Genomic DNA, 24,407 nt, shown 5'->3' with positions numbered 1-24,407 from the left:
TAGGTTTTTTCTTCTTTTTTCTTTTGGAAGACAGTAAATCGATGACTAACATCTACAAATCACAGCTGCTTTTTAGTGCGGGTGTTTCGCCGTTTCGATGAGGGTGTGGGAGGGGAGTCCCCCCCCTCCCGCCCCGGAGCAGCAGCCCCAGTCCAGCGACTGGACCTCCCTTCTCGTTGCCGTTAGACCATTTCGGAGATAATGACCCTCGGTCTTTCCCGAGGTCACTGGCAGGGGACCAGGGTTGGTAAGCCTTTCTCGCCGGGCTGATCACAAGGCCCCACCTCACAGCCTGTCTGCCGCCAGCCCGGTCACACGGGGCAGCTGGCCTTCCCGTGTGACTCAGTGGGGCAGACCACAAACCGCCCGGCCTCCTGAACCCCATGCCAGAGGCGTGACCTCCCCGCCGCCTTCAGCCGCGGGTAATGGGACAGATGAGGAGCAGCCGTCGGAGCACACACGGTATGACGGGCGGAGCGAGGTGTCCGCGGGCTCCCGTCTCGTCGCGCCAGGGACCCACGAGGGGGACCCACCTCGCTCTCCTCGCCGTGGCAGGGTCCTGTACGCGCCCGACACCCCACGGCAAGCAAGAGAGGGAAGGGACGAGCTCCTCCATCCGCTTGCACCATTGGTGGTCCCCGGTGCCCCGTGGTGCCAAATAATTGCTCGGGTGAGACGTTTGTCCATTCAGCAGGTGGCGCCGGACAGCGTGGGCCAAGTGCTGGGCCGCGAGAGAAGCCGCGTATCCAGCTCTCCGGGAAGTGAGTGTAGCACCTGTTAGGGACCCAAGAAACCGCGTGCGTGGTGACAGCTGTGGTGCTGGGGATCAGAGCCCTCGGTGCCCAGAGGTGCCCAGAGGAGACGGTGGGCGGATCCCCGCGGGGCTCGGAACAGAGATGGGGTTCCGTTGGCAAAGGCACCGTGAGACGGGGTCCCTCGCAGATGTGCGGGTTTTAATGGGCGAGAAAGTAGGAGCCCTGTTGGGTCTTCGAGATAGGGTCGGGGTGGGGGGCGGCAGGGTTCAGGAGGTGGCTGGGAGGGAGACCAAGGGCACAGCAGCCGGGTTTGGCCAGAGTCTGGGGAAGACGAAGGGACGTGGGATGCGGTGTGCACGGGGGGTGCGTGTGCGGAGCGTCTGGAAGCGCGAGCCGGGGGTTCTGGATGTTCCTCTGCGGCCTGGAGAGAGGAGCCGAGACTGTGGGGCTGGACCCGGCTGGCCGGGCGGGGGCCGGGCCCTGGGACGGCCTGCACCAGAGGGTCCTCCGATGTCCCTGACCCGTGAAACCTCCCACGGTGTTGCTGGCTCCCCCAGCCCTCGCCCCTCGGGGGGTGGAAACAGCGAGTCAGAAATGCTGACCCGTGTGGGCACGCCGCACCACGGGACCCCCGCCGCCCCTGGGGCCCTGGGTGGTGGTTCTTGAGCTTTGGATGAACAGATTAGGACTTGAGTGCGTGCATGTCCCCAGCCCAGTGTCCGGCGCACAGAACCTTCTCTCTCCTCCAAGCTTTAGGCTCCGCGTTGCCTCGGGCCTGGCCTCCCTGGACGCATCTGCTGCTTCCTTCTGCTGAGCGCAGAGCCTTGCTCCTGGACGCTGGGCTCCGAGGGTCTTCACGGAGACGACGAGGCCCCCTGCCTGGGGGATGCCCATGTTCTTCGGACGGGCTCGGGACTGGGGTGCGTGATCCTCACAGCCGGTCTGCTGGGGGCTCTGAATGGCAGCAGGCCGCTGCCCGAAACTAAAACTCAGTCGTCAGACTTGAAGCTCACTCCAGACCCTGGTGAATGAAGCGGATTCCCCGGGGCCCCCTCCAGGGGGGCCATGCCCTTTGCACCCCCAGAAGGAGGCAGCCCTCCTTGGAGGCCGCAGGGCAGCGTTTCCGTCTCGGGCTACAGGGGCGCCCAGCGGTTTCTAGAGATGAGACTCCCGAGGTAGGAAGCCTCCTGCCACGGTGGGTGGTGGGGAAGGTTCGTGTTTCTCTGGGCCCGGCTGGGGCTGGTCCTCGTAACGGGAGCCAGGGCCATCCCTGCCAACGGGGTGGGCCTGGAAAGGGGACACCAGTCACGTGCTGGCTGTCCTCTTGGGGTATTGCCCAGACCGGTCCGGGGCAAGGGTCAGGATGCAGAGAGCTGGGAGTTTGCAGGCTGAGGAATCGGCCTCCAGGGCCGTTTGGCTCCAAGGGAAGGGATGTTGGAGACTTGGCAGCACACAGAGGCGCCCTCTGGCCTGGCCGGGTCGCAGCCGGCTCCCCCTGCGGGGTCCTCAGTGTGGTTGCTGAGAGCTGGGAGCCCCCACGGGTCTGCAGGCTGGCGGGCATGTGGCCGGCTTCTCTGCGGCTGGCACCGGGGGACCGGGACCGGGTCGGTGGGCTCCCGGCTGCTGCTTACGGGGGTGCAGGCGGGGGGACAGGCCAGCCGGGGAGGGCGTCTTTGAATTATTTTGATTCTCTGAGCTCGCTGCTGTTTGGGGAGCGAGCCAGGTGAGCAGACGGGATGGAGTTTCTGTCGACAGTCTGGTGATTGGAATCACCCAGAGCGGGTTGAAACCCATGCCCGCTTTTGAACCCGGAGGAAATCTGATGCAATCAACACGATACTCTTACTCCAGAAATTAAAATCAAATGCGGAGATGAGTCATCTCCAATGAGGCACGGACAGACCTCGCCGGGGAGGAGCCCAGAGCGGTCTGCGGGTCCCGTGCTTCCTGCACGCGGGGCCCAGACCCAGCAGCTTTCCCCCCGCCCCCCGGCTCGGGGGCCCCCGGGGAACCTGGCACCCCACAGACGCTCAGGTTCTTTGGTTTCTTCCTTGGTGCCTTTGTCTTTGGAAACGTTCTCGGGTGGAACGTCGGCAGAGCCACCCGAGTCCGAGGCGAGGGGCGGGCGGGCCCAGGTGGCCCAGGGGCTGTGTAGCGGCTCCCGAGTTGGCCACCGGAGTCCGTGAACAATTCTGTGCGTGTCCAGCGATGTTGCGTGTGCGGAGGCCAGCCTCTGGTTCCCGGGGAGGAGCTAGGAGCGGGCTCTTTTCTCCGCGCATGAATCAGCCTTTATACTAAGGAAAAGAAAAACTCATTAGTTGTGAGTCAGGCACAAGCAAGCTTTAATGCCCCTTCCTGTCTTCCCAGACCTGACTTCTAGCGAGGGGGGTGGAGGGGGGCTTCCCGCGTGCAGGCGTGGCCTGGGGAAGATGGGGGGGGGCGTGCAGGGGCTGCCCCCCGCCCTTCGGAGAGCAGCAGCGCACGACCCTAGTGGAGGGCAGGGCGGCTGGACTTGTAGGCCCCCACCCGGGGAACCCATCAGCCCTTAGGAACGTGTAACTTAGATTCCCACCAGAGGCTAGGGTTCCGGAATTCATCCTGCTTTGTATAATCAAGTCATGAGGCCATCTGGGGGGCACTAGACATTCACTGGGGATTTTGGCTCTTTAGAGGAGAGTATCGCAGCGATAACCTGTTAAAATACCTCCGAAGCTCTTATCTTTATTTATTTTTTTAATATTTTATTTCTTGGGAGAGAGAGAGACAGAGAGAGAATCTCAACCAGACTCCACGATGAGCGTGGACCCCGATGCGAGGCTCACGGCCCTGAGGTCATGACCTGAGCCAAAATCAAGAGTCACATGCTTAACTGACTGCACCACCCAGGCGCCCCACCTTTGTCTTCTTTTTTTTTTTTTTAAGATCTTATTTATTTATTTGTGGGATTACAGGCAGAGGGAGAAGCAGGTTCCCCGCAAGGAGCCCAATGCGGGACTCGATCCCAGGACCCTGGTATCACGCCCTGAGCTGAACCGCTGAGCCACTCAGGTGCCCCCCCCCCCGCCTTTGTCTTTATTAAAATAGAATTCTTAGGGTGCAGGGGTGGTTCAGTCTGTTAAGCATCTGCCTTCAGCTCAGGTTGTGATCTCAGGGTCCTGGGATCGAGCCCCACATCGGGCTCCCTGCTCAGCGGGGAACCTGCTTCTCCTTCTCCCCCCTGCTCATGTGCACTCGCTCGTGCACTCTCTCTCTCTTTCTCAAATAAATAAATAAATAAATAAATATTAAAAAAATAGACTTCCGTCCTTCACGGTCCGTGTAGGTCTCACAGCAGAGGAGGAACGGAAGCAGAGTGAGTCCTGTGGCTCTCAGAGCGTACACTCTCTTGGAGAAATCGGGCTGGTGACAGGAAAGCACGTGATCTGTCGTGTTGATAAGGGAAGTAGGGAAAGAGGGTGGAATCAGGGTTTGTCGGTGGAGCAGACGCCTGTCCCTGCCAATTAGGTGACATTTGAGCAGGCCCTGGATAGAGACGGGGCATCGCGTCTGGGAAATATGTAGGCATGGGCCTACAGGTGTGGGTATAGCAGGTGCAAAGGCCCTGAGGAAGCACTTCAGAAGGGTCCACAGAGCCAGCAGGGACCCACAGTGTGGGGCCTTGAGGCCACTGTAAGCTCACTAAGCACTAAGCGGCTTTCAGAGGGTTTTGAACGGTCGGGACTTTTAGAAACATTCTGACTGCTGAGGGGTGGGCTCCCGGAGGGCAGAGTCGGGCACAGTGGAGTTGCGGGGAGGAGCTGATTCCTGAGCTGATGCCTGCCACCGTGGGGGTGCCGAGGTCAGGCAGAGGTCAGGTCCTGACCGGGGTGTGTGTGGTGGGGTGAGGTCGGGGGGGCGGTGCTTTTGCCTGGTTGCATGTGACCTTCAGAGCTGGTGAAGCCTGGCAGGGGCTCGAGCTGTGTTTGGACCCAGGACGTTCAGAACGGACGACCGTTAGCCCTGAAGGGCCCCTCGGTGACCTGGGTCTGGGGTCCGGGGGTCACTTGTCAACTGAGCAAGAACCGGGCCGTGTCTCCTTGTGCTGCTCGGGCGTGTGACCCTGTGGCTCCTTAGAGCTTCCCTAGTCAGAGGGAGACGCCTGCACGTCATTCCTGATCCGTGTCTGGGAAGGCAGGTGGCAGATGTTCCTTGATATTACTCTCCTAGTGTCTCTTTGATTGCAGGCATTTTTGAACCATGTACGTAATTAGGAGAAGAGTAAAAATAAAGTAGTAAATAATCTAAAAATATTAAAATAGGGAAAAGGGTAGAAAATGCAGAGGGAAGGCAGCCTGACGTGCAGCAAATGTAGTAACAGGGAGCAGTCGAGTCCGGTACCACCAGATACAGTCTCGAACCTTCACACACTCATTGTAAAGCAAGTTGGAGCATCGCTGTCACTTACCCCACCGTGGCTTTTCGGACACGGCAGGGACCCATTCAAGGGGCCGTGCTCCTCGAGCCCCGGCGACTCGAATTTGGAGCTCGAGGACGCGGACTGCAGATGTGGGCCCAGCACATGAGTCACCCAGGAGGCGTGCAGGCCGGAGGGGAGGCGGGTGGGGCGGGAAGGGTGGAGGGAGAGGACCGTTTCCCTGGAGGCGCAGGTGGGGGGGCATGTGTTCAGGGTGCGGACGCCCAGCCGCCCCGAGCATGCTCGAGAGGCAGCAGGCCCACGTGCAGTCACCGACTCGCGTGGGTGTGGAGGTGAGTGACAAGCCTGGAAGGGCAGGTGGGAACCGAGTCACACGGGGGCTCCAAAGGCCGGGCCAGGGAAATCGAACCTCACTGATTTGAAAGCTGTGAGCAAGGGGCGCCCGGGGTGGGGCTCAGGGGTTGAGGTTGGGTTCGGCTCTGGCCGTGATCTGGGGTCCCGGGTTCGAGTCCCTCATCGGGCTCCCTGCAGGGAGCCTGCTTCTCCCTCTGCCTGTGTCTCTGCCTCTTTCTCTGTGTCTCTCATGAATAACTAAATAAAATCTAAAAAAAAAAAAAAAAGCAGTGAGCGACCCTGCCGAGTTTGGAGCTGGGCAGTGACCTTGACCTGACCTGGGGAGGAGCCCGTGGATGGGGTGGCGGGAGGAATCAGCCCTGCTGCACTCTGGCTTTGGAAAGAAGCGCTTAGCAGGGTGCTCGAGCACGGAGCGTGGTGTTGGCCGCCTCCTCCCGGGCGAGTTAACCTCCCGAGATCTCTCGGCGCCTGGCTCTGGGGTGGGTGGAGGTGCCAGCTGCTCTGTGAGCCGTCCCCCTGATGGTACCTCCTCAGGGAAGCTTCCAGGTTCCAGGAGGAGAGTCTGCCCTCTTTGCTGTAAAATAGCATCCCCAAGGGGCAGTGGTGAGTGTCAGGACTTGTCTGAGGACCGTCTCCTGCCGTCCCAGAAGAAAGATTGCCATTCTGGGCTTCACACAGGGCATTGAGCACCGGGACAAACGCCCCCCGTCCCGCGGAAGAGGCGGCATGAATGAGCGTGTTGATGCTCGGCGGCCACCCGGTGCCTCGACTTCGGTCTGGCTGATGATAACGTGAGGCTGTCAGAACCGTACAGTTGGTGGCTTATCTGCTCCTTGAACGGCACCCCCTGGGGGGGGGTAATCTGTGTTTCTAAAAGGACTGCAGATCTCTTTGTGGAACTGCTAACACGCCTTTTGGCTCTGCCCTGGCTCAGGGTAAAAACTACGTCCCCATCAACAGTAAACAACTTTTAAACAGTGATCCAGATGCAGAGGATGCCTTCTCCTTGCCCTCCCCTGAGGCCCTGGTTCACCCCACGCTACCTTCTTGGTCGTGGCAGGGAATGCAAGAATCACATCGCTCTGAGCGTGTTTATCTGCTGGTCTATCTGCCAGCCTCCAGATTCTTGCAGGTGCTCGTTGGAGAGCCTTGGCGTGTTCTGTAGGTGTCTCAGGTGCACAACTGGCTCCCACTGTCCACCCCTCCTCCCCCATCCCCGGATCACATCAGCCTCATCCGACCTCACCAACCTACCCTACAGGACGTTGAGGGAGTTGGGGCTTGCCCAGGGGCCTCTTGCCCATCGCCACCTGCACCTACATCCCGCGCCCTCCCTGCACCAGCCCCCACGGCCTCTCCTGCCCGGTCAGTACCAGCACGGCTGCTCCTCTTTCCCTCTGCCAGGCAGTAGCCAGGCTCTCCAGCCCCTCTGTGTTGCAGCACGGGGCTCCCCCAGCCGGCCTCGGGGTCCCCGGGGCCCCACCAGCGTGGGAGTGAAGCCACCTCTGGCAGTATGCTATGCCTCATGATGATCCCCATCTTGCCTTTTCTCTTAAACCCTCCATGAAACCATTTCATCTTGCTGTGAGGGGGAAATCAGGTAACATGCATTGAAGAGGAGGTGGGATGGCAGGTACTGCCCCTCCTTTTTTGTTCTGGGTCATTCTTGAAGCTTGGGCAGAATGGCTTCTCCCGGGAAACTCCTGGACCCCTTTTCCCAAAGCACATGGGTGCTGGGGTCCGTGTGTCCTTAACCGGGACACCAGCCCGAGGCGTGCACGTGGGTGGAGGGCTGTGGGGTGGATTCGGTGGGAAGAGCATCCTTTGGCCTGAGCAAGACCCGGAGTCCTCGGCCTCGTGCTCACGAGTCCTCGGAGCAGCTCTGCACTAAGTGGGGAGCCCCTCACGGGATGGGCAGGGGGTGCCAGCCAGATTTCACAGCACCCTCCCCACCCCTCTGTGCCCCCCGTTTCTTTGGTTTGTCTGTCTGCTGCTTCCCCGGGAGGCACAGTCCGACCTAGAATCTGGGGTAAGGAATCGTCATTAAATTTGAAAGTCCACTCTGCGGACACAGGTTATGGGCTCAGGACCATCCTAAAGCCCCCCCCCCCGCGGCCTGTCCTCCCCACCCCCCGCTCCCCATCTACGAGTCCCATTTTCTCTGTGTTGGTTCTCTCCAGAAGGTGAGACTCGTCTTTCAGATCCAAAGGGTTTTCTCATTCTCTCATCTCAGCGATGGAGCTTAATATCACGGCTCCTTTTTGAAGCCGGGCCGCCCGGCAGGTGGGCTTGGGTTGCGTTCTGGTGCCCGCGGGCTCCCACCCTGGGCCTCAGGCTTGCCTGGCTCTGCGTCCAGCTCCACGCCCCCTTCTCTCCAAGAGCATCCCAGTGAGGAATGTGGTGGTGTGTGGCAGAGAAGGAAAGAAATCCTGCCTGGAGCCATTGCCAGTGGGTCGCTCGGAGCCAGGACCGGGGCTGCTTGGCGGGCTCTGGCTGGGGTGGCCAAGGTGCGGGGATCCACAGTCGTCGATCTTACATCGACGTACATCTTACATGGATCATCCTATTGATTCACACACATCAATCGGGACAGGGCTGTCCTCGCCACTGGGTGGGCATGGAGGTGAGGGCGTTGGACTCAGACATTGAACCCAAGACCTCCCCGCGAATGGTGGAGCATGGGTGCAAAGCTGGGGGTGCTCACTACACAGTGGGTGCTCGGCCGGGAAGCTGCATGCAGAGCCTGGGGGAAGGGCAGCCCCGGAGGGGCTAAGCCACCCCCGTGCAGAAGGCCGTGGTAGGGCCCCCAGGTGCCTCTGAGGAGTGAAGGCGGCACAGCTGGGCCAGCACTTTCCAGCTATCTCTGGAGAGCACAGCGAAGGGAGGCACAAGGGACCTGAGCCCGGGTTCTATGAGCTGCGATGGGGGAGTGAGGGTCGCCTGGCCTCGGGCTGCTCTCTGCCCCTGCCGGCCGGGGTGTGTCTCCCCGTTTCCCTCGAAGAGCCTGGAGGACTCACTGCTCTTGGCTCCTGGCTGCTCCTTTTCCTGCCCACAGCCAGTCATGTCTCAATCTCCAGAACCCCCCAAATGCCTCCGGAAAGAAACAGGCCTTGGAGTCATGATTCTTGTGCTCTGTCCCCAGGACCTTCTTGCGCCGGCTTGGTAACACCCGGTGCATATATCACGGCTTCATCTGCGCACGGGACACAAGGATGACTTAGAGGCAGAAAGCGGCCTGTGTATTTTATCCAGGATGGTCGTTTGTTGGGGAGCCAGGGAGGATTTCAGGGGAGCATGGGCATGGAGCGCTCCTCTCTCACCCCACCGAGGTGGGGTTCCAAGGGGCGCGCGCTGAGCGCTGCTCTCCTGGGTGTCGCAGCCGCAGCTGGGGCTGTGCCTATAAGGGACCAGCCGTTGCCTGGGCAGACAGATTCATTTCTCCTTTCCTGAACCCCGAAACTGGCTACGTGGGCTGTGCAGATCCTGTTGGTCCTCCTCGTTCACTGTAATGAACAGGCTGGCCAGGTGCGAGAACAAATGTCACAAATTTCACAAACCCCATCGTGCCCCAGGACGAAGGGGTGCAGACACCAGGCCCTGCGCAGCAGCAGAACTGAGGAGGAGATAGGCTGTCGGTGCACAGAGGCTCCAGGGGGTGAGCCCTACTCTGCTCTCCTGGGCCAGGAAAGGTCACGTGGGTCTGTCTTTATTGGCGCGGCCTTTGGAAGAAAGAGGATTCCCACTTCCCCTAAAATCACTCTTCAGCCCATGTTTCACTTGCTCAAGGGAGATTCTCGTGTTTTCTTCCCCCCGCCTTCAGGAAGAAGCACATTGCCGAGTCGACCCCATCGGGCAGCATGGTTGCCTGAGAAGAGCTTCAGCCAGCGCTGGGACACCCGGAGGAGGAGATGAAACCTTAGCCGTCCTCCCCGGAAGAGCGTTTTCGAGATGGCAGCTCAACGGATCCGAGCTGCCAACTCCAGCGGCCTCCCTCGGTGCAAGTCCGAGGGGACCCTGATTGACCTGAGCGAGGGGTTTTCAGAAGCGAGCTTTAATGATGTCAAAGGTGAGCTCACGGGGCGCCTGGGTGGCTCAGCTGGTTCAGCGTCTGCCTTCAGCTCAGGCGGTGATCTCAGGGTCCTGGGATCGAGCCTTGCATGGGCTCCCTGCTCAGCGGGGAGCCTGCTTCTCCCTCTCCCACTGCCCCTCCCCCAGCTCGTGCTCCTCGCCCCTCAAATAAATAAATAAAATCTTAGGGGTAAAAAAAAAAAAAAAAAAAAAAGAAGAAGGGTGAGCTCATGGGGACACAACCATGGCTGGGCGCAGGGAGCACAGATTTGCAAGTGCTCTGAGACCCAAGGACTCCTCCGCCTTAAAGGCTGCCAAGTTCCCATCCAGATAATTCAAGTTTAGCTCTCTAAACTTCGTCAACGGTGAATCCAATCCTAAAGCAATAACCACTTGTTTTGGGGGTTTTGGGGGGAGGGGGTTTGGTGTATTGGGAGGTTTTGAATGTTCCCCTTGGTAATGCAACTTTTTCATACAGGATGTGTTTGTGTTTCCTCTTTTTGAGAGTTTTGGTGACATTGAGGTAGGGTGCTGGGGGGCGAGGAGAGAGAGTGGTCAGCCGAGGAAATAGTGAGAACTGCTAGAGAGGAAAAGGTGGTCTGGGGCCAGGGTCAGCAAGCTTCTCCTGTAAGGGGTCACACAGGAAATATTTTAACCCTTGCAGGCCCTAAGGGTCCCATCCCAGCTATTATGTGCTGTTGCAGCTCGAGGACGGAGAAGACAGTAAGCGACGGGCATGGCTGTGTTCCAATAAAACTTTATTAAAACAACAATAAAGGGGCCATTGTTGGCTGGCCCCTGCTTTAGAGGTGAACCTGGGGTTAATCGCCCTGAGCCTCGGAGTCAGTGAGAATGGGTACCAGTGGGTCATTTTCTTCTGAGAAGTCTATTCTGACCGTGGTAGGTGCTTCCTGGTGCCACGCGATACAGCATCGTCATCATTAGGTGCCTTCCCTATGGCATTTACTCCAAGGGGTCATGGTTCCCCGCTGGGCCATCCCGGGTACACTGAGCAGCGGGAGCTGATCTTGACCTTTATGTTTTTTAGCCCCGGCACAATGTCAGTGCTAAATAAATAGTTCTTGAACCAAACCGCAGTCTCCCAGGTGATGATGTGACCCTCTTCCCCGATGTCCTAAAAACCACACGTACCACGTTTCTCTCTCTTCCTAATCTCTTCTCCCTTCACTTTATCCTCAACCTCTCCCTTCCCGTCTGTGCTGTATGCTCGGAGCCCTGAGCATCGCCCTAAATGTTCTTCACACGAACAGAACGGAGAAGGAAGTTGTGAGATTCTATTAATAAGAGAGGCGGCGTTACCAGGTATTGCTGTAAATGGTGGGACCATTCATTTCTCACTGTTCAGTCATGGGCATTGTCCTCTTACTTTCTAGGCGAGCTAATTATGGGGAAAGCTGGGACACGTGAGCATCATTTGTGGGATTTGGGCTGGGCTCTTGAATTGAGAGAGCTGAATTTTTTAAATAATCACGATGACCCGAGAGGTGTTAGGGTCCTAACAGAACACCCCAGTTGTGGGGGGGAAGACAAACGGGACAATCTGGGATGCGAGCTGGGGCTGGTGAGCCGAGGCCTCGATGCCCATGGAGACCCTGGACCCACTTCCCCAGGCAGCACTGCAGCCGGGCATCAAGGTGGTGATTTATTCCAGCCAAAACATCTGCTGCAAAGTCCTCTGCCCTTTGATTAACCAGAACTGAGGCAAAGGGGTAAAAAATTAGATTACGCAGTGCACTGAACTCCCTGACATGCAGGGATTTTTTTAATTTTTTTTTTTAATTTTTATTTTTTGGTATTAAAATCAAGGATAGCTGTGAGTCTGGGCAGTGCTCCCCAGAATTCATTAAGATGGGATTTGATACGGATTCTCCTGCCTTTGAGGGGGTGGACGCCCCTCCGGGGGTCCCCGGGTGCTCTGTGACAGTGACTGATGGAGGGACCCGTCTGGCAGGAGCTCACACCAGAGCCCACTTCCACGGGCGGCCCGGCAGGGAGCAGCGCCGTTTCCCATCTCAGGAGCCTGATGCTCGGGGTGCAGTACATTACCCCCTTCTCTGCTGAGGAGAGTGCCTGGAATTTTAAGTGAAACCATTTTTATTCCTCAGTCTGGTGAAACTAAAGCGATAATTTGCATTGATACATTTTCTTAGGCTATCTACAAAGCCCGCTTAATAGCTTTTGGTTTTTAATTTTAAAAATATCCCTCTGAGGGGATTGTTCTGGGGAACATAATAGGGATATAACTTCTGAGGGATTCTAACAAGATTTTAATAGCTGGCAAGCTCTCTGGCTTTCATTTGGTCTTAATTTTTATGTGACATTTTCATTAGAGGTGCCAAAGAGACAAAAAAGGGGCTTATATTTCTGGAGCCCATGGCTCAAAAACAAAGGGAGAGAGATCTTTTGTTGTCCCCTGACCCCAGCCTGACCCATCCTCCTCCCCACCCCTCGCTCAAAAGGCATTCCCTGTGACTTGGCTGTTTTTATTCACTCCCAGGCCTTCCCTGTTGAGAGATTTCTCTTTGGGGTAATTGTATAGCACGGTACAGCCAAGGAAAACACCCTGACCCCGTTACGCAGATATGGCCTCTCTGTCGTGTGCATGGGAGATGAGCATTCATTCTCCGAGTATTGGCTGAACACCTGCCATGTGACAGGCTGTCTTCCCGGATTACCGCTGTGAGCAAAACAGACCCTAAGGGAGCTTCCACCCTAATGGGGGTGACACAGCCCCCTCCCAACAAATCAATAAGTAAACCTATCATTTATATATATATGGTGATATATTGATTAATGATAAGTGCCACAGGGGAAATAACATCAGGAGGAGGGGGGTGGAGATGTCCACTTTAGCATCACCCTTTGTGAGTCCTTATTACCGTGGGCTGAGTAAGCATCATTATGCTAAGGACATGATCAGAGAACCTCATCTTCACCAGAGCCCGTTGGGGAAAGAGTCTCAGGCTCCGGAAGCCACACGGCTTCCAAAGGCCCGGATTGCGTCCCAGGCCCAGTGACCCCGAGCCACATTCCCTCCCCCCAACACCCTGCACAGAGGGTGGGGCCTTCAGCGCCCCGGTGAGCTTCCTACCAAGCATCTCTCTCTAACCTGGTTCGTGGAAATAAAATAGACACGTCCTGCTTTCTTCTCCAAGACTTTGCAAAGGAAATCCAGTTCAGTTCCTTATTTCTCTTCAAAGGAAGAGGACGCTGGCAGACGGTGTGTTTGGAGGACCAGTGTCTTAGGCTAGAATGTGTATTGCCTTAATCCTACAGCAGAGAAGATGTGGGTGTAGTTCCACTCAAAACACGGTCCTTTCTTCCAGGCGTTGGTTACAGGAAGCCAGAGTATCCGCAAACTCCGTGAGACAAGGCGCAGTTGGGGTCGGGGCTTATTTAGTCCTTTCCGAAGGAACTTTCTTCATCCCCTGGATGTACGTTGTCGTGTATGGGAGGGAGAGAAAACACTTAGGTATTTAATTACCCGTTACTTTTCAAAACACACACACACACACACACACCCTTAATTCGCTGCTCCATGTACTGTCTACGCCGGCAACGTACGTAGTTCAACGCCACGGACCATACATTAGTTTGAGTCCCTCTTTAAAGTGTTGGGGTTTCTCAGACTTCAACGTTTGCTCGGAAACAACGTGAACGGCACCAGACATAAGCCTCTGCTCTTCGAGGTATGCGGGAGAGGGTGCTCCTGGGTTGGTCTGAGTGAGCCTTTAGAGGAGGCTGGAAGAGATTGGCCTCAAAAGTCTGATTTCGATGAAGAACGGGTTCGGCTTGTCTAGGGAACCCTCCCACCCCGTTCTTGTGTCCTGCATTGAAGGCCAGAGCATGGCACCGGCTCGCCAACACGGGGAGCTGCTTTGAGGCTCTCGTTTCCCCGTCCCTGGCTGCAGGCAGTGGGTCACTCTGCTCAGGACGTCGCTGTTTCTAAATCCGCCCACATCCAGCTTCTCTCCCTACCTAGGGGCCGCTCCGGTAAGCTAGGTACGTGAGAGAACCCGGGTCAGAATGAGACGGTATCTGGGGCACCCGGCGGGCTCGGTCTGCGGAGCGTGAGACTCTCGATCTCAGGGCTGTGAGTTCGAGCCCCACGTTGGGTGTAGCGATTACTTAAAAATCAAATCTTTAAAGATTAAAAGACATTTTAAAAGTGGGACGGCAGTTTAGCGATCCCAGGGAGACAGGGTCGGGCCAGCTGTCCCCGCGGCGCCGAGCGAGCTAGAGTCCACGCCGGCGTTGGCCTTGGCTGGTTTCTGCTAACTGCCTCGCGCTCACCACCTGTTTCTTTGTGTTTCGTGCAGTGCCTTCTCCCAGTGCCTTGCTAGTAGACAATCCCACGCCCTTTGGAAATGCAAAGGAAGTGATCGCAATCAAGGACTACTGCCCAACCAACTTCACCACCCTGAAGTTCTCCAAGGGGGACCACCTGTACGTCCTGGACACGTCGGGCGGGGAGTGGTGGTACGCGCACAACACCACGGAGATGGGCTACATCCCCTCGTCCTACGTGCAGCCCCTGAACTACCGGAACTCCACTCTGAGCGACAGCGGGGTGATTGACAACCTTCCCGACAGCCCGGATGAGGTGGCCAAGGAGCTGGACCTGCTCGGGGTGGGGATGGATGACAAGGGACCGAGCAAAACCTACAGTAACAACCCTTTCTGGAACGGGGCCCAGACGAACCCGTTTCTGAATGGGAACGTGTCGGCGATGCCCAGCGTGGATGAGCTGATGCCCAAAAGTACCGTGGACCTGCTCCTCTTTGACACGGGCACGTCGTCGTTCACGGAATCCAGCTCCGCGACCACGAACAGCACGGGCAACATCTTTGACGAGCTGCCGGCCACCAACCGGCTCCAGGCGGAGGCGCCGGGCAAGCGGGACAACCCGTTCTTCAGGAGCAAGCGCTCCTACAGTCTGTCCGAGCTGTCCGTGCTCCAGGCCAAGTCCGACGCCCCCGACTCATCGGGGTTCTTCACGGGCCTGAAGTCGCCGGCCCCGGAGCAGTTCCAGAGCCGGGAGGACTTCCGCGCCGCCTGGCTGAGCCACCGGAAGCTGGCGCGCTCGTGCCACGATCTGGACTTGCTGGGCCAGAGCCCCGGCTGGGGCCAGACCCAGGCGGTGGAGACGAGCATCGCGTGCAAGCTGGACAGTTCCGGGGGTGCCGTGCAGCTGCCCGACACCAACATCAGCATCCACGTGCCCGAGGGCCACGTGGCCCCCGGCGAGACGCAGCAAATCTCCATGAAAGCCCTGCTGGACCCCCCGCTGGAGCTCAACAGTGACAGGTGTAGCAGCGTCAGCCCGGTGCTGGAGGTGAAGCTGAGCACCCTGGAGGTGAAGACCTACATCATCTTGGAGATGAAAGTTTCGGCCGAGGTGAAAAACGACATTTTTAGCAAAAGCACGGTGGGTCTCCAGTGCCTGAGGAGCGACTTGAAGGAAGGGCCCTATGTCCCCATCCCACTGACCTACAGCTACGGGGACACGGTCCAGGTGCAGCTAGACAACCTGGAGCCCTGCATGTACCTGGCCATCGTTGCCCACGGCCCGAACATTCTCTACCCTTCCACGGTGTGGGACTTCATCAATAAAAAGATCACGGTGGGGCTCTATGGCCCCAAACACATCCACCCCTCCTTCAAGACAGTGGTGACCATCTTTGGGCATGATTGCGCCCCAAAGACGCTCCTGGTCAGCGAGGTCACCCGCCAGGCGCCCAGCCCTGCCCCCGTGGCCCTGCAGCTCTGGGGTAAGCACCAGTTCGTCTTGTCCAGGCCCCAGGACCTCCACGTCTGCATGTTCTCCAACATGACCAATTACGAGGTCAAAGCCAGCGAGCAGGCCAAGGTGGTGAGGGGGTTCCAGATGAAGCTGGGCAAAGTGAGCCGCCTCATCTTCCCCATCGCCTGTCAGAACCCCGGCGAGCTGTCCGACTTCACCCTGAGGGTTCAGGTGAAAGGCGACCAGGAGGCCATCCTGACCCAGTTTTGCGTCCAGACTCCCCAGCCACCCCTAAAAGTGCCATCAAGCCTTCCGGGCAGAGACGGTTTCTCAAGAAGAACGAGGTCGGGAAGATCATCTTGTCCCCGTTTGCTGCCACCACCAAGTACCCGACTTTTCAGGACCGCCCCGTGTCCAGCCTCAAGTTTGGCAAACTGCTCAAGACCGTGGTGCGGCAGAGCAAGAACCACTACCTGCTGGAGTACAAGAAGGGCGATGCCATCGCTCTGCTCAGCGAGGAGAAGATCCGCCTGAAGGGGCAGCTGTGGACCAAGGAGTGGTACATCGGCTACCACCAGGGCAGGGTCGGCCTCGTGCACACCAAGAACGTGCTGGTGGTGGGCAAGGCCAGGCCCAGCCTCCTCGCGGGGCCCGAGCTGAGCACCTCGGTGCTGCTCGAGCAGATCCTGCGACCGTGTAAGTTCCTCACCTACATCTATGCCTCCGTCAGGACTCTGCTCATGGAGAACATTAGCAGCTGGCGCTCCTTCGCCGACGCCCTGGGCTACGGGAACCTGCCGCTCACCTTCTTCTGCCGGGCGGAGCTGGACAGTGAGCCCGAGCGGGTGGCGTCCGTTCTGGAAAAGCTGAAGGAGGATTGCAACAACACGGAGAACAAAGACCGCAAGTCCTTCCAGAAGGAGCTCATGATGGTAAGTGCTCCCCAGGGTTCCGGGGCCCCGTCCAGCCTCCCCGCCGCTCCCTGGGCATCGGGCGTGGGTCCGGCTGGCGAGTCACTGGGCCGGCGTCTGGGCGCGTCTTCGCTCCCCGAAATACTCAGGCAGGGTTTCGGCGTGCACTTGTGCCTGGAGATGGGCATTTGTGGGGGGCCCCTGGGGGGACCCCGAGGCAGGTCAGGATGCAGCATGGAGGGTGCCCACCGTTCAGGTGGCTTCTGGCTGGATTTGCAAGCTCCTGGGGGGTCTCCGGTGGATCCCCGGGCACAGCGACACTCACGATCCAGCTGCCTCTGTTTTGATCTCTTGGGAGAAGATCCCTGGTCCGTCAGATTCCCGACAGGATCTGCGACTCTGAAGTGTTCAGAGCTGCTGGCCCAAAGTCTAGCTTTATTTTGATGAGCGTTTTTCTCTCCCTGAGACTCACTTGTTTCTCCTCTGCCTCCTTTTTTGGCACGTGTGAGTAGGGATTGAGGGCGGCCTCTGTTTCTCCGGCACGACTGGGAGTCGCGATCGTGAGAGGTGGAACGGGGGACGTCGGTGTCACACTATAGGGCACACCCGGGCCGCTAGCCAACGGGGAAAGCATTCGCTGGACCCCGCACGGCCTCCCGTGACCCGGGTTCTCCATCCTCTTAGCTGCCCACCTGCCTCTGCTGGCCTGTCTTGGCCGGTTGGCTCCGAGAAGCCCCATAACGTCCTCTTGGCGTCCCGCCTCGCGTCTGGGGCCGGCGCTCAGAGCTGGTGCTGGTGCTGGAGCCGCCAGGGTGACGCCACCGGGCTTGGCGACCAGGGGTCACCGGTGGTGGCTGTGGCCGGGGTCTTTGGGTTCTGGGGCCGGGCTCTTTAGAAAAGTTTCTCTGAGAAAGAGTTACTCTAGGATACGAATCAGGGGAAGGGCGGCTGTTTTCGGGTTTGAAGCAGGAGGGGAATAAACCCCTGGAGCCTTGGAAGGTGATGGAAAGAGGGGTGCACTGGGAGATTCGGGGAGGGGAGGTGGGGGCTGGAGAGGGTGGTGTGGAGGGATTCTCAGGGTCGGGAGAAAAAGCCTCCGCACCCCGCAGAGAGGGGCATTAGTTGGCGTTGAGGTGGCTCCTGGGGTTCCTGCTGGGCGGCCCCGGAGCAGGAGGCTCTGCTGCGCTCGCCCATGTGGGGGGGACGACCCTCGGGACGTCTGCACACCTTGGGAATAGAAGCGCGGTGGGATTCACAGCAAAACTGGAATTGTACCTCCCCGGCTTTTCACGAGAACATCTCCTGCAACAGGGCTTGGCAGACTGGCTCCTGGGCCGCCTGCTTTTGGCAGTGACGTTGGGCCGGACTGAGCCATGCCCGTGGGTTCAAACACCATCTACGCTGCCTTCAGTCCACACCGGTGGACTCGGGGTGGGGGGGGCAGGGGGGTGCAGAGACCGCGTGGCCCGCAGAGCCAAGACCTCTTCCCTGCCTGGCCCTTGGTCGAGAGCAGGTTTGGTCACCTGGCTCCAACTCCGGTCCACTGGGCGAGCGAGCTCGCTGCTGGAATCAGCATCATCTCAAACGGGATTTTTTGGGATTACCCGTGTGTGTGTGTGTGTGTGTGTGTGTGTGTGTGTGTGCATGCACATGCACGCGAAAGTGAAGGAGGAAGCTACGGGGAAAAGAGCCAGAGCCAGAGCCTCCTGCCAGGAAGCTTTCTACTGCCAGGACCCGGTGGCACCCAGGCTACGTCCTTTAAAAAAAAAAAAACGCGTAAACTGCCCTTTGGTGGCGGTCCCTTCAGCAGACCTGAAGTTAGCAGGGAACCGCGCGCCTCCATCCCTGAGTTCACCCCGCGCCCCGCGATCCCCGGCCCTTGCTGGTGCTCCTGGGGACAGAGACGCCCTCCTCGCTCCTGCCGGGGCGACCCGAATCAGAAGCGTGATTCTGGGACGTTCTGTTGCCTAGAAAACGAGGCTGCCCCCGGAGCCCAGCGGCCGAGCACACGGACGCACGTTGGCCTGTGTGCGCTGGGAAGCCGCGGGCCAGTGCTGAGCGGGGACACGGAGGAGACCGACCGTCCCCACCCTGTGGCGGCCACGTGCCTCCCCGGGACAGCGGGTGGCAGGGGGACGCACCACTACACAGAAACTTAAATCCGGAATTCTACCGATTTATCCCGACGTCCCCCTGCCATGCACGTGGACCTAGACGGTGGTCTGTGTTCTGATACATAGATCTGTTACGTATTTATTCCTTAAACAGTTTCACCGGAGCGCATCAAAATTCAAGTAAGAACAGACCGTTTTGTGAAATAACGTAAATAGCTGACGTGTCAGCCTAACCCAGATCCCTGTTTTATTTGAGTCCGTTCCTGACGCTGGGCAGTGAGTGCCCTCGGAACTGCAGAGCCCCCCGCCCCAGCTGCAGACCCAGGACGGGCCACCTGTGCAGACCCAGGACGGGCCACCTGTGCGTGCAGGTGCCGCAGCCTCTCCCTCACTCTGCAAAATGGGGGAGCTCAGCACCTGCCTGCTGGGGCTTGTGAGCAGTGCGCGAGCGCAGGCCCGGCTCCCCATATCTCCCCACCCGCAGCAGCTTCTTTCAGACCACACAGACCAAACCAGAGAAGGACCACGAGGTCACCCTCCGGCTCCCTTCCGGGTGCCCGTCCCCGGGCCCACGGCAGCACCACCGTGACCCGTCGTCACCCCTGTTCTGAATTGCAGAGAGTGCCCCGCTGGGGCGTCCAGCTGTGCAGTCGGCACGTTGCTGGAAGAGCCCCCATTGCTCCCTCTCGTCAAGCTCCCCCGGTGTAAACGGGACGCGGAGGTGAGGATACTCGGCTGAATGAGCGGCGCCCTTTCAAGCAGGCGACGCAGCAGACCTCAGCTGCTCAGCCCAGGCCACTCGCCGTCCTCGCAGAACAGCGGGCTCGGTTCTCACGGGGGCTGCGTGCTCGGCTCAGTCCGGAAGGGGCTGCGGGGGACCGAGGGGGGGGTTGCTTTTAGCCTGTGCTCTTCGGAGTCTTGGCGCAACAACAGCAGGTGCTCAGATGGAGCCTAGAAGGACGGAAAGAACACCAGGTGATGTTTCCTGCTTCTGGCCTCTCCGGGCTTATGCCCCCCATCTGAGCACCTGAGGAACCGTCTCCGGGCTGCCTCTGGGGCCCACTTTTCCTGCTGTTGGGGTGTCGTCTGCATCTGCGCTGGGCGGCAGAGGCTTGGGCACGGTGTGAGGCCCACGTAGCGGCCGGCGACCATCACAGGACTTGGGTGACAAGCCTTTTGCATCTCACGGTGGGCAGATCCGTGGGCCGCTGGTTTGCACAGGCTGATTTGATTTGTGTGTCATCAAGCCCCCAGTGCGAGGTCACACGGGATACGTTGGAGCGTTGAGCCCACTGTTGGAAGCCTGCCTAGTCCGGCCCCTTCCTAGAGGGGGGAGCAGGTCCCAAGGTGGCCGCCTGCAGGTGCGAGCCCGGCGGGGACATGAGCCAGGCTCGGTCCCCTTGCCTCCTTCCTTCGAAGGGTGGCGGGCATTCTTTTCCCTCCTGAGTCTCCGCAGTTGGTGGGTGACTCCTGTGCTGAAGACACACTAGAAAGTTCTCTGAGCTTTGGCAAGGGAGCAGTCCTACCGATTCCAGAAAGTGTTCAGATGGTGCTCCCGGGCTCAGCTTGGGCCTGTCCGTTCTCATCCTCCACAGGGGCTTCCCTTCGCCCCCCCCAAACCTGAGAGCCCAGGGGTCGGTGTGTGCCCCAGGCCCCAGTCTGAGCCCTCTTGCCCATGGAGCTCCTGGTCCAGTCCTCTGAGCCCTGGGCGTGTGGCCCGTCTCCGTGAAGCATCACCATCTCCAGCTGCTCCCACAGGAGTCAGGACAGGGTAGAGGGTAGCGTCCACCCTCACCCCGTCGGTCAGCATCCCCAGGCTGCTGAGGCGACGCACCCCGGACTGGGTGGCCCAGCACAGCAGAGGCATGTTCGTGGGCCTGCTTCCTCCTCTGGGAGGCACGGCCTGGCCAGGCCTCGCCTCTGGCTCCTGGTTCCTCCTACGGTCCTTGACGCTACTTGTCTTAGGGCCGCCTCACCCCCACCTCTGCCCCTGTCCTTGTGTGAACTTCTTCCCTCTGTCTCTGTCTCCCTCCTTATAAAGACCACCAGGCACGGGATGAGGTGCTGCCCTAACCCACCAGGACAGGTGGCTTTAACTAAGGACACCTGCAAACACCCTATTTCCAAATATGGTCATTCTGACTTTGCAGGTGGACGTGAATTTGGGGAGAGAGCACAGTCGAACCCAGTCCACCCTGCAAAAATCATTGCTCTCCCTCCATTCTGTGGGCCTCGGCCATGCTGGGGCCCAAGGGGCACATTTCTAGGCCTCTGAACTTTGGAGGTAAAGCGTGTGTGGCCTCTGAAAGCAGAGCCTGCCCTCTGACCTGCCTCGTGCTCTGCTCCTTCCTCCCCAGGCCTTACTGAAGATGGACTGCCAGGGCCTGGTGGTCAGACTCATCCAGGACTTTGTGCTCCTGACCACGGCGGTGGAGGTGGCGCAGCGCTGGCGGGAGCTGGCCGAGAAGCTCGCCAAGGTGTCCAAGCAGCAGATGGACGCCTACGAGTCCCCGCACCGGGACAGGAACGGGGTCGTGGACAGTGAGGTGAGCCTGGGCTGTGGAATTCAGTCACGACTGTGTCTGCTTTCCAGCGTGTCGATGGGGGTGAGGTTGAGAAAGTGTGCATCCAGCACCTGGTGGGCTCCCCCGGGTGGGGCGCGGCTCCTCCTCCTCAAGGCCATTGGCTGGGAGTCGGGCCCTGCCGCTGACAAGGCCGCTGGGCATGAGGTGTCCGCAGAACCGCCCGTCCCTGATTGTCCCGTTCTTAAGTGACCATCCGTCAGACAGAGCAGAGTGCCAAGGAGCCCTTGGTGGCCACTCCTGCTCGGTCACTGGCCAGGTCTGTGTTGGTGACATTCCAGGGCTCTGTTGGGTAACGTTGGCCGGAGCCGGTCGGGTTCCTCCTCAGAGATTCTTTGTCTTCTCTCTTGTTGGCAAGGGTGGCCGGAAGCTTCTGGAAAGCTGGGTTTGGCCTGAGATTCCTAGGAAGGAGGATGTCCCAGAATAAGAGCGTCCTTTATTAGCACAGTGAATTTCTAAAGAAATGGCCCACCTAGAAAATGCAGCAGGGATTGTTAGGTATTTTCCTCTTTTTTTTTTTCATATTATTTATTATATATTTATATATATTTAAATATATATTTCATGATATATTTATTTATTAATGAGAGGCAGAGACATAGGCAGAGGGAGAAGCAGATTCCCTGTGGGGATCCTGATGTAGGATTTGATCCCAGGACCCCGGGATCATGACCTGAGCTGAAGGCAGGCGCTCAACCACTGAGCCACCCAGGCACCCCGCAGCAGGGTCTGTAAGGAGAGAAGCCCTTCGTGTTTGCTCAGACACTCTCCTGCCTTCCTGCACTCGCACAAAACACGTTCTTCCCTCAGAAACGTGCTGGCTCTGGACAGAGTCGGTTCCACCTGTTTCTCTGGGTTTGTCCCACTCTCCAATGAGAAACATAAATAATGAGCAAAGGGATTGGAGTTAATAGGATCGAATAATAGGATCACGTCTCTTACTGTCCCCTCATCTTTTCTTCCCCCTCCCTCCTCTTCTTTGGGATGACTCCACCATCCAGGCCATGTGGAAACCTGCCTATGACTTTTTGTTAACCTGGAGCCACCAGATCGGGGACAGCTACCGGGACGTCATCCAGGAGCTACACATAGGCCTGGACAAGATGAAGAACCCCATCACCAAGCGCTGGAAACACCTCACAGGGACTCTGATCCTTGTGAACTCGCTGGACATTCTGAGAGCAGCTGCCTTCAGCCCAGTGGACCACGACGACTTTGTGATTTGAGCGGGTTCACGTCCACCTGCTGCTGCTCCGGGGCACCCGCCCTCTGCCTGTCCTGGAGGCCCATGTGGTCACCTGGCGCATGGTCACCTGGAGCTGGGGAGGGAGGAAGGGCCGGCTGCTCTGACACATCCGGGCTCCCTCGAGGCTGGACCCACACCCAAGGACCAAGCACACACAATGCTCCACGGTCCTCCTCCATCACGGGGGGGCCTGAAGGGAATTTCTACTGCAGGTTGTTGCCAATCAGATAGCTTTCTATTTGTTAGGTATAAATTTAAATTTAAAAGTCACTTTTTTTAAAGTATGAGGGGAGGCATATGAGAAGGGTGGTATCTAATTTTTTTAATGGACCATAAAGGTTAAAAAAAAAAGAAAAAGAAACCCACCTTAATAGGGGCGGATGCTGTTGAGGTTTTTATGTTATATAAAGACCTTTTTAAATTATGTTACAGATGTATATATGTATTTAAAGGTCACTGGGGGCATTTGTGATTCCCAGCCACCCTTTGCATTTCAACACTTAGCACGGAGAGACGCTTGTTCAAGTGTTGGACCTCTTTTGCTCTCTACTTGTAAAAAGGGTAAATCAAATAGGAACGTGGTTTTTCAGTAGATGAGTCCAGCTCTTGTCCATCCTTTCTGAGAATGTCCCAGGTCCTGCTGTCCCTTTTCACCTGCATTCTTTTCTGTACCTCCGCCTCATGTTACAGTAACCGGTCAGCGAGAGCACATGCAAGCCTTCTCTGAGCTTTATTTGGCAAAGTAAAATCCTACACGAGCAAGCAGGTGCCCTTGAGATGAAAAGACAGCTGGGAGCTGGCATTCTTGGTGGCCCCCACCAGCATGAAGGTTGTTGTTCAAGAAAACTGTGTGCCATTTGCAGTGTGGTAGTCCCTGCAGGCTTCAGCCACCGCCGGTCCTGTTTCTTCGTGGGGGCACAGCTCAGGGCTCTCCTCCCCGTGGCCACTAGGGAGACTTCACCACGAGGGGTGCCCTGCGCTAATGTGTGTGCAGCAGTGCCTGCCGCCACTGGCCAACTCTCCACTTCATTCTATATGAAATCCACCCCTCTCCGTTTCTGGTCATACCCACGTGTCCTAGGAAATAATAGCGGAGGGGATTCCATCTTTTTTTATGTACAATATAAAGGTTTTCTGAGCAGGATGGACGTTTTCTAAAATAACATTCCCCAACCTAAAGTCAGGGATTTGCCAGAGCGTTGCATTGATGACCTCTACGGTTGTAGATCGGCGTGGCTGTGTGTGGGCACGCAGTGTTGGCTTCCACGATCGCACTGTGGTTGCGGCAGCTCCGAGGGGAGGAAGGGGCAGGATTGAAGAATAATTATTTGGCAAATCAAGAGTTGATTCCCAGGAATGTGCCGGGACATGCAGTGGGCTTGTGTGAAGTGATTGTGGGCCATTGGGATTCCCGGACCTCATGCTCGAAATCTGCTGTCTTGAAACATGTTATGTTAATTACTTACTGTAATCAATGTATGATCCCTGTTGGGCTGAAACATTCTTATATATCTATTGATTCAGATCCTGAAGACCAACCAGCTAGGGGGAAAAAAAAATCAACAGAGAAAAACACTACTTTTTTTTTTTTTTTTTTTTATGCTGCAAGAACCAGGACATGCAATTCCCCAATCATCACACGAAATAACCTTAAATTCTGCTTCTCGTTTCCACCTTCATTCTTTCCAGAGATCATCTCTCGCCTTCTCCCCAAAGAAGAAACAAAACCAGTTGCACCTTAAACCATGGATATTTTTCCTCAGGGGCTTTAAATAGTTTCCTATGCAACATGTCTTGTAGCACAAATTAAATTCTACAAAAGTTGCAGTAAATTTTATTTGGATATTTTAACCTATTAAGTGTGCGTGTGTTTTTCTGTACCCAAATAAAACAAGTAAAACCTAGTTTAAGTATCTGTGCATAGAATAATGGATGGCTCCCTCCCCTAAAGAGCCACCCCTAGATGACAAGGTGACCATTGGTTTAGCAGATGACTTTTATATTTTTACTGAATATTCCATAGGCTGGGGTCCAAGAAGCTCAATTAAAATCTCTACTTATTGGAGCACCTGGGTGACTCAATGGGTTAAGCATCTAACTCTTTTTTTTTTTTTTTTTTTTTTTTTTTTTAGCATCTAACTCTTGATCTCAGCTCAGGTCTTGATCTCAGGGTGGTGAGTTCAGGCCCAGCATTGAATC

The 24,407-nt window shown here is 57.3% G+C and overlaps 1 protein-coding gene across 1 annotated transcript; it reads left to right on the top strand.

The window, feature by feature from the left end:
* The first annotated feature begins 507 nt into the window (after positions 1–507).
* SH3BP4 (SH3 domain binding protein 4) lies at positions 508–24,059 on the top strand. Its single transcript, XM_055346374.1, is given in 6 exon segments — positions 508–761; positions 9,344–9,589; positions 13,932–15,641; positions 15,644–16,287; positions 20,738–20,926; positions 21,964–24,059. Coding segments are annotated over 5 exon segments (2,886 nt in total). The 5' UTR covers positions 508–761; positions 9,344–9,471; the 3' UTR covers positions 22,189–24,059.
* Positions 24,060–24,407: the final 348 nt, after the last annotated feature.

Source organism: Nyctereutes procyonoides, unplaced genomic scaffold (assembly GCF_905146905.1).
Source record: "Nyctereutes procyonoides isolate TBG_1078 unplaced genomic scaffold, NYPRO_anot_genome, whole genome shotgun sequence".
Taxonomy (NCBI): Eukaryota; Metazoa; Chordata; class Mammalia; order Carnivora; family Canidae; genus Nyctereutes; species Nyctereutes procyonoides.
Note: the sequence above shows the minus strand (reverse complement) of the source record. Positions and strands in the feature narration are given on the sequence as shown.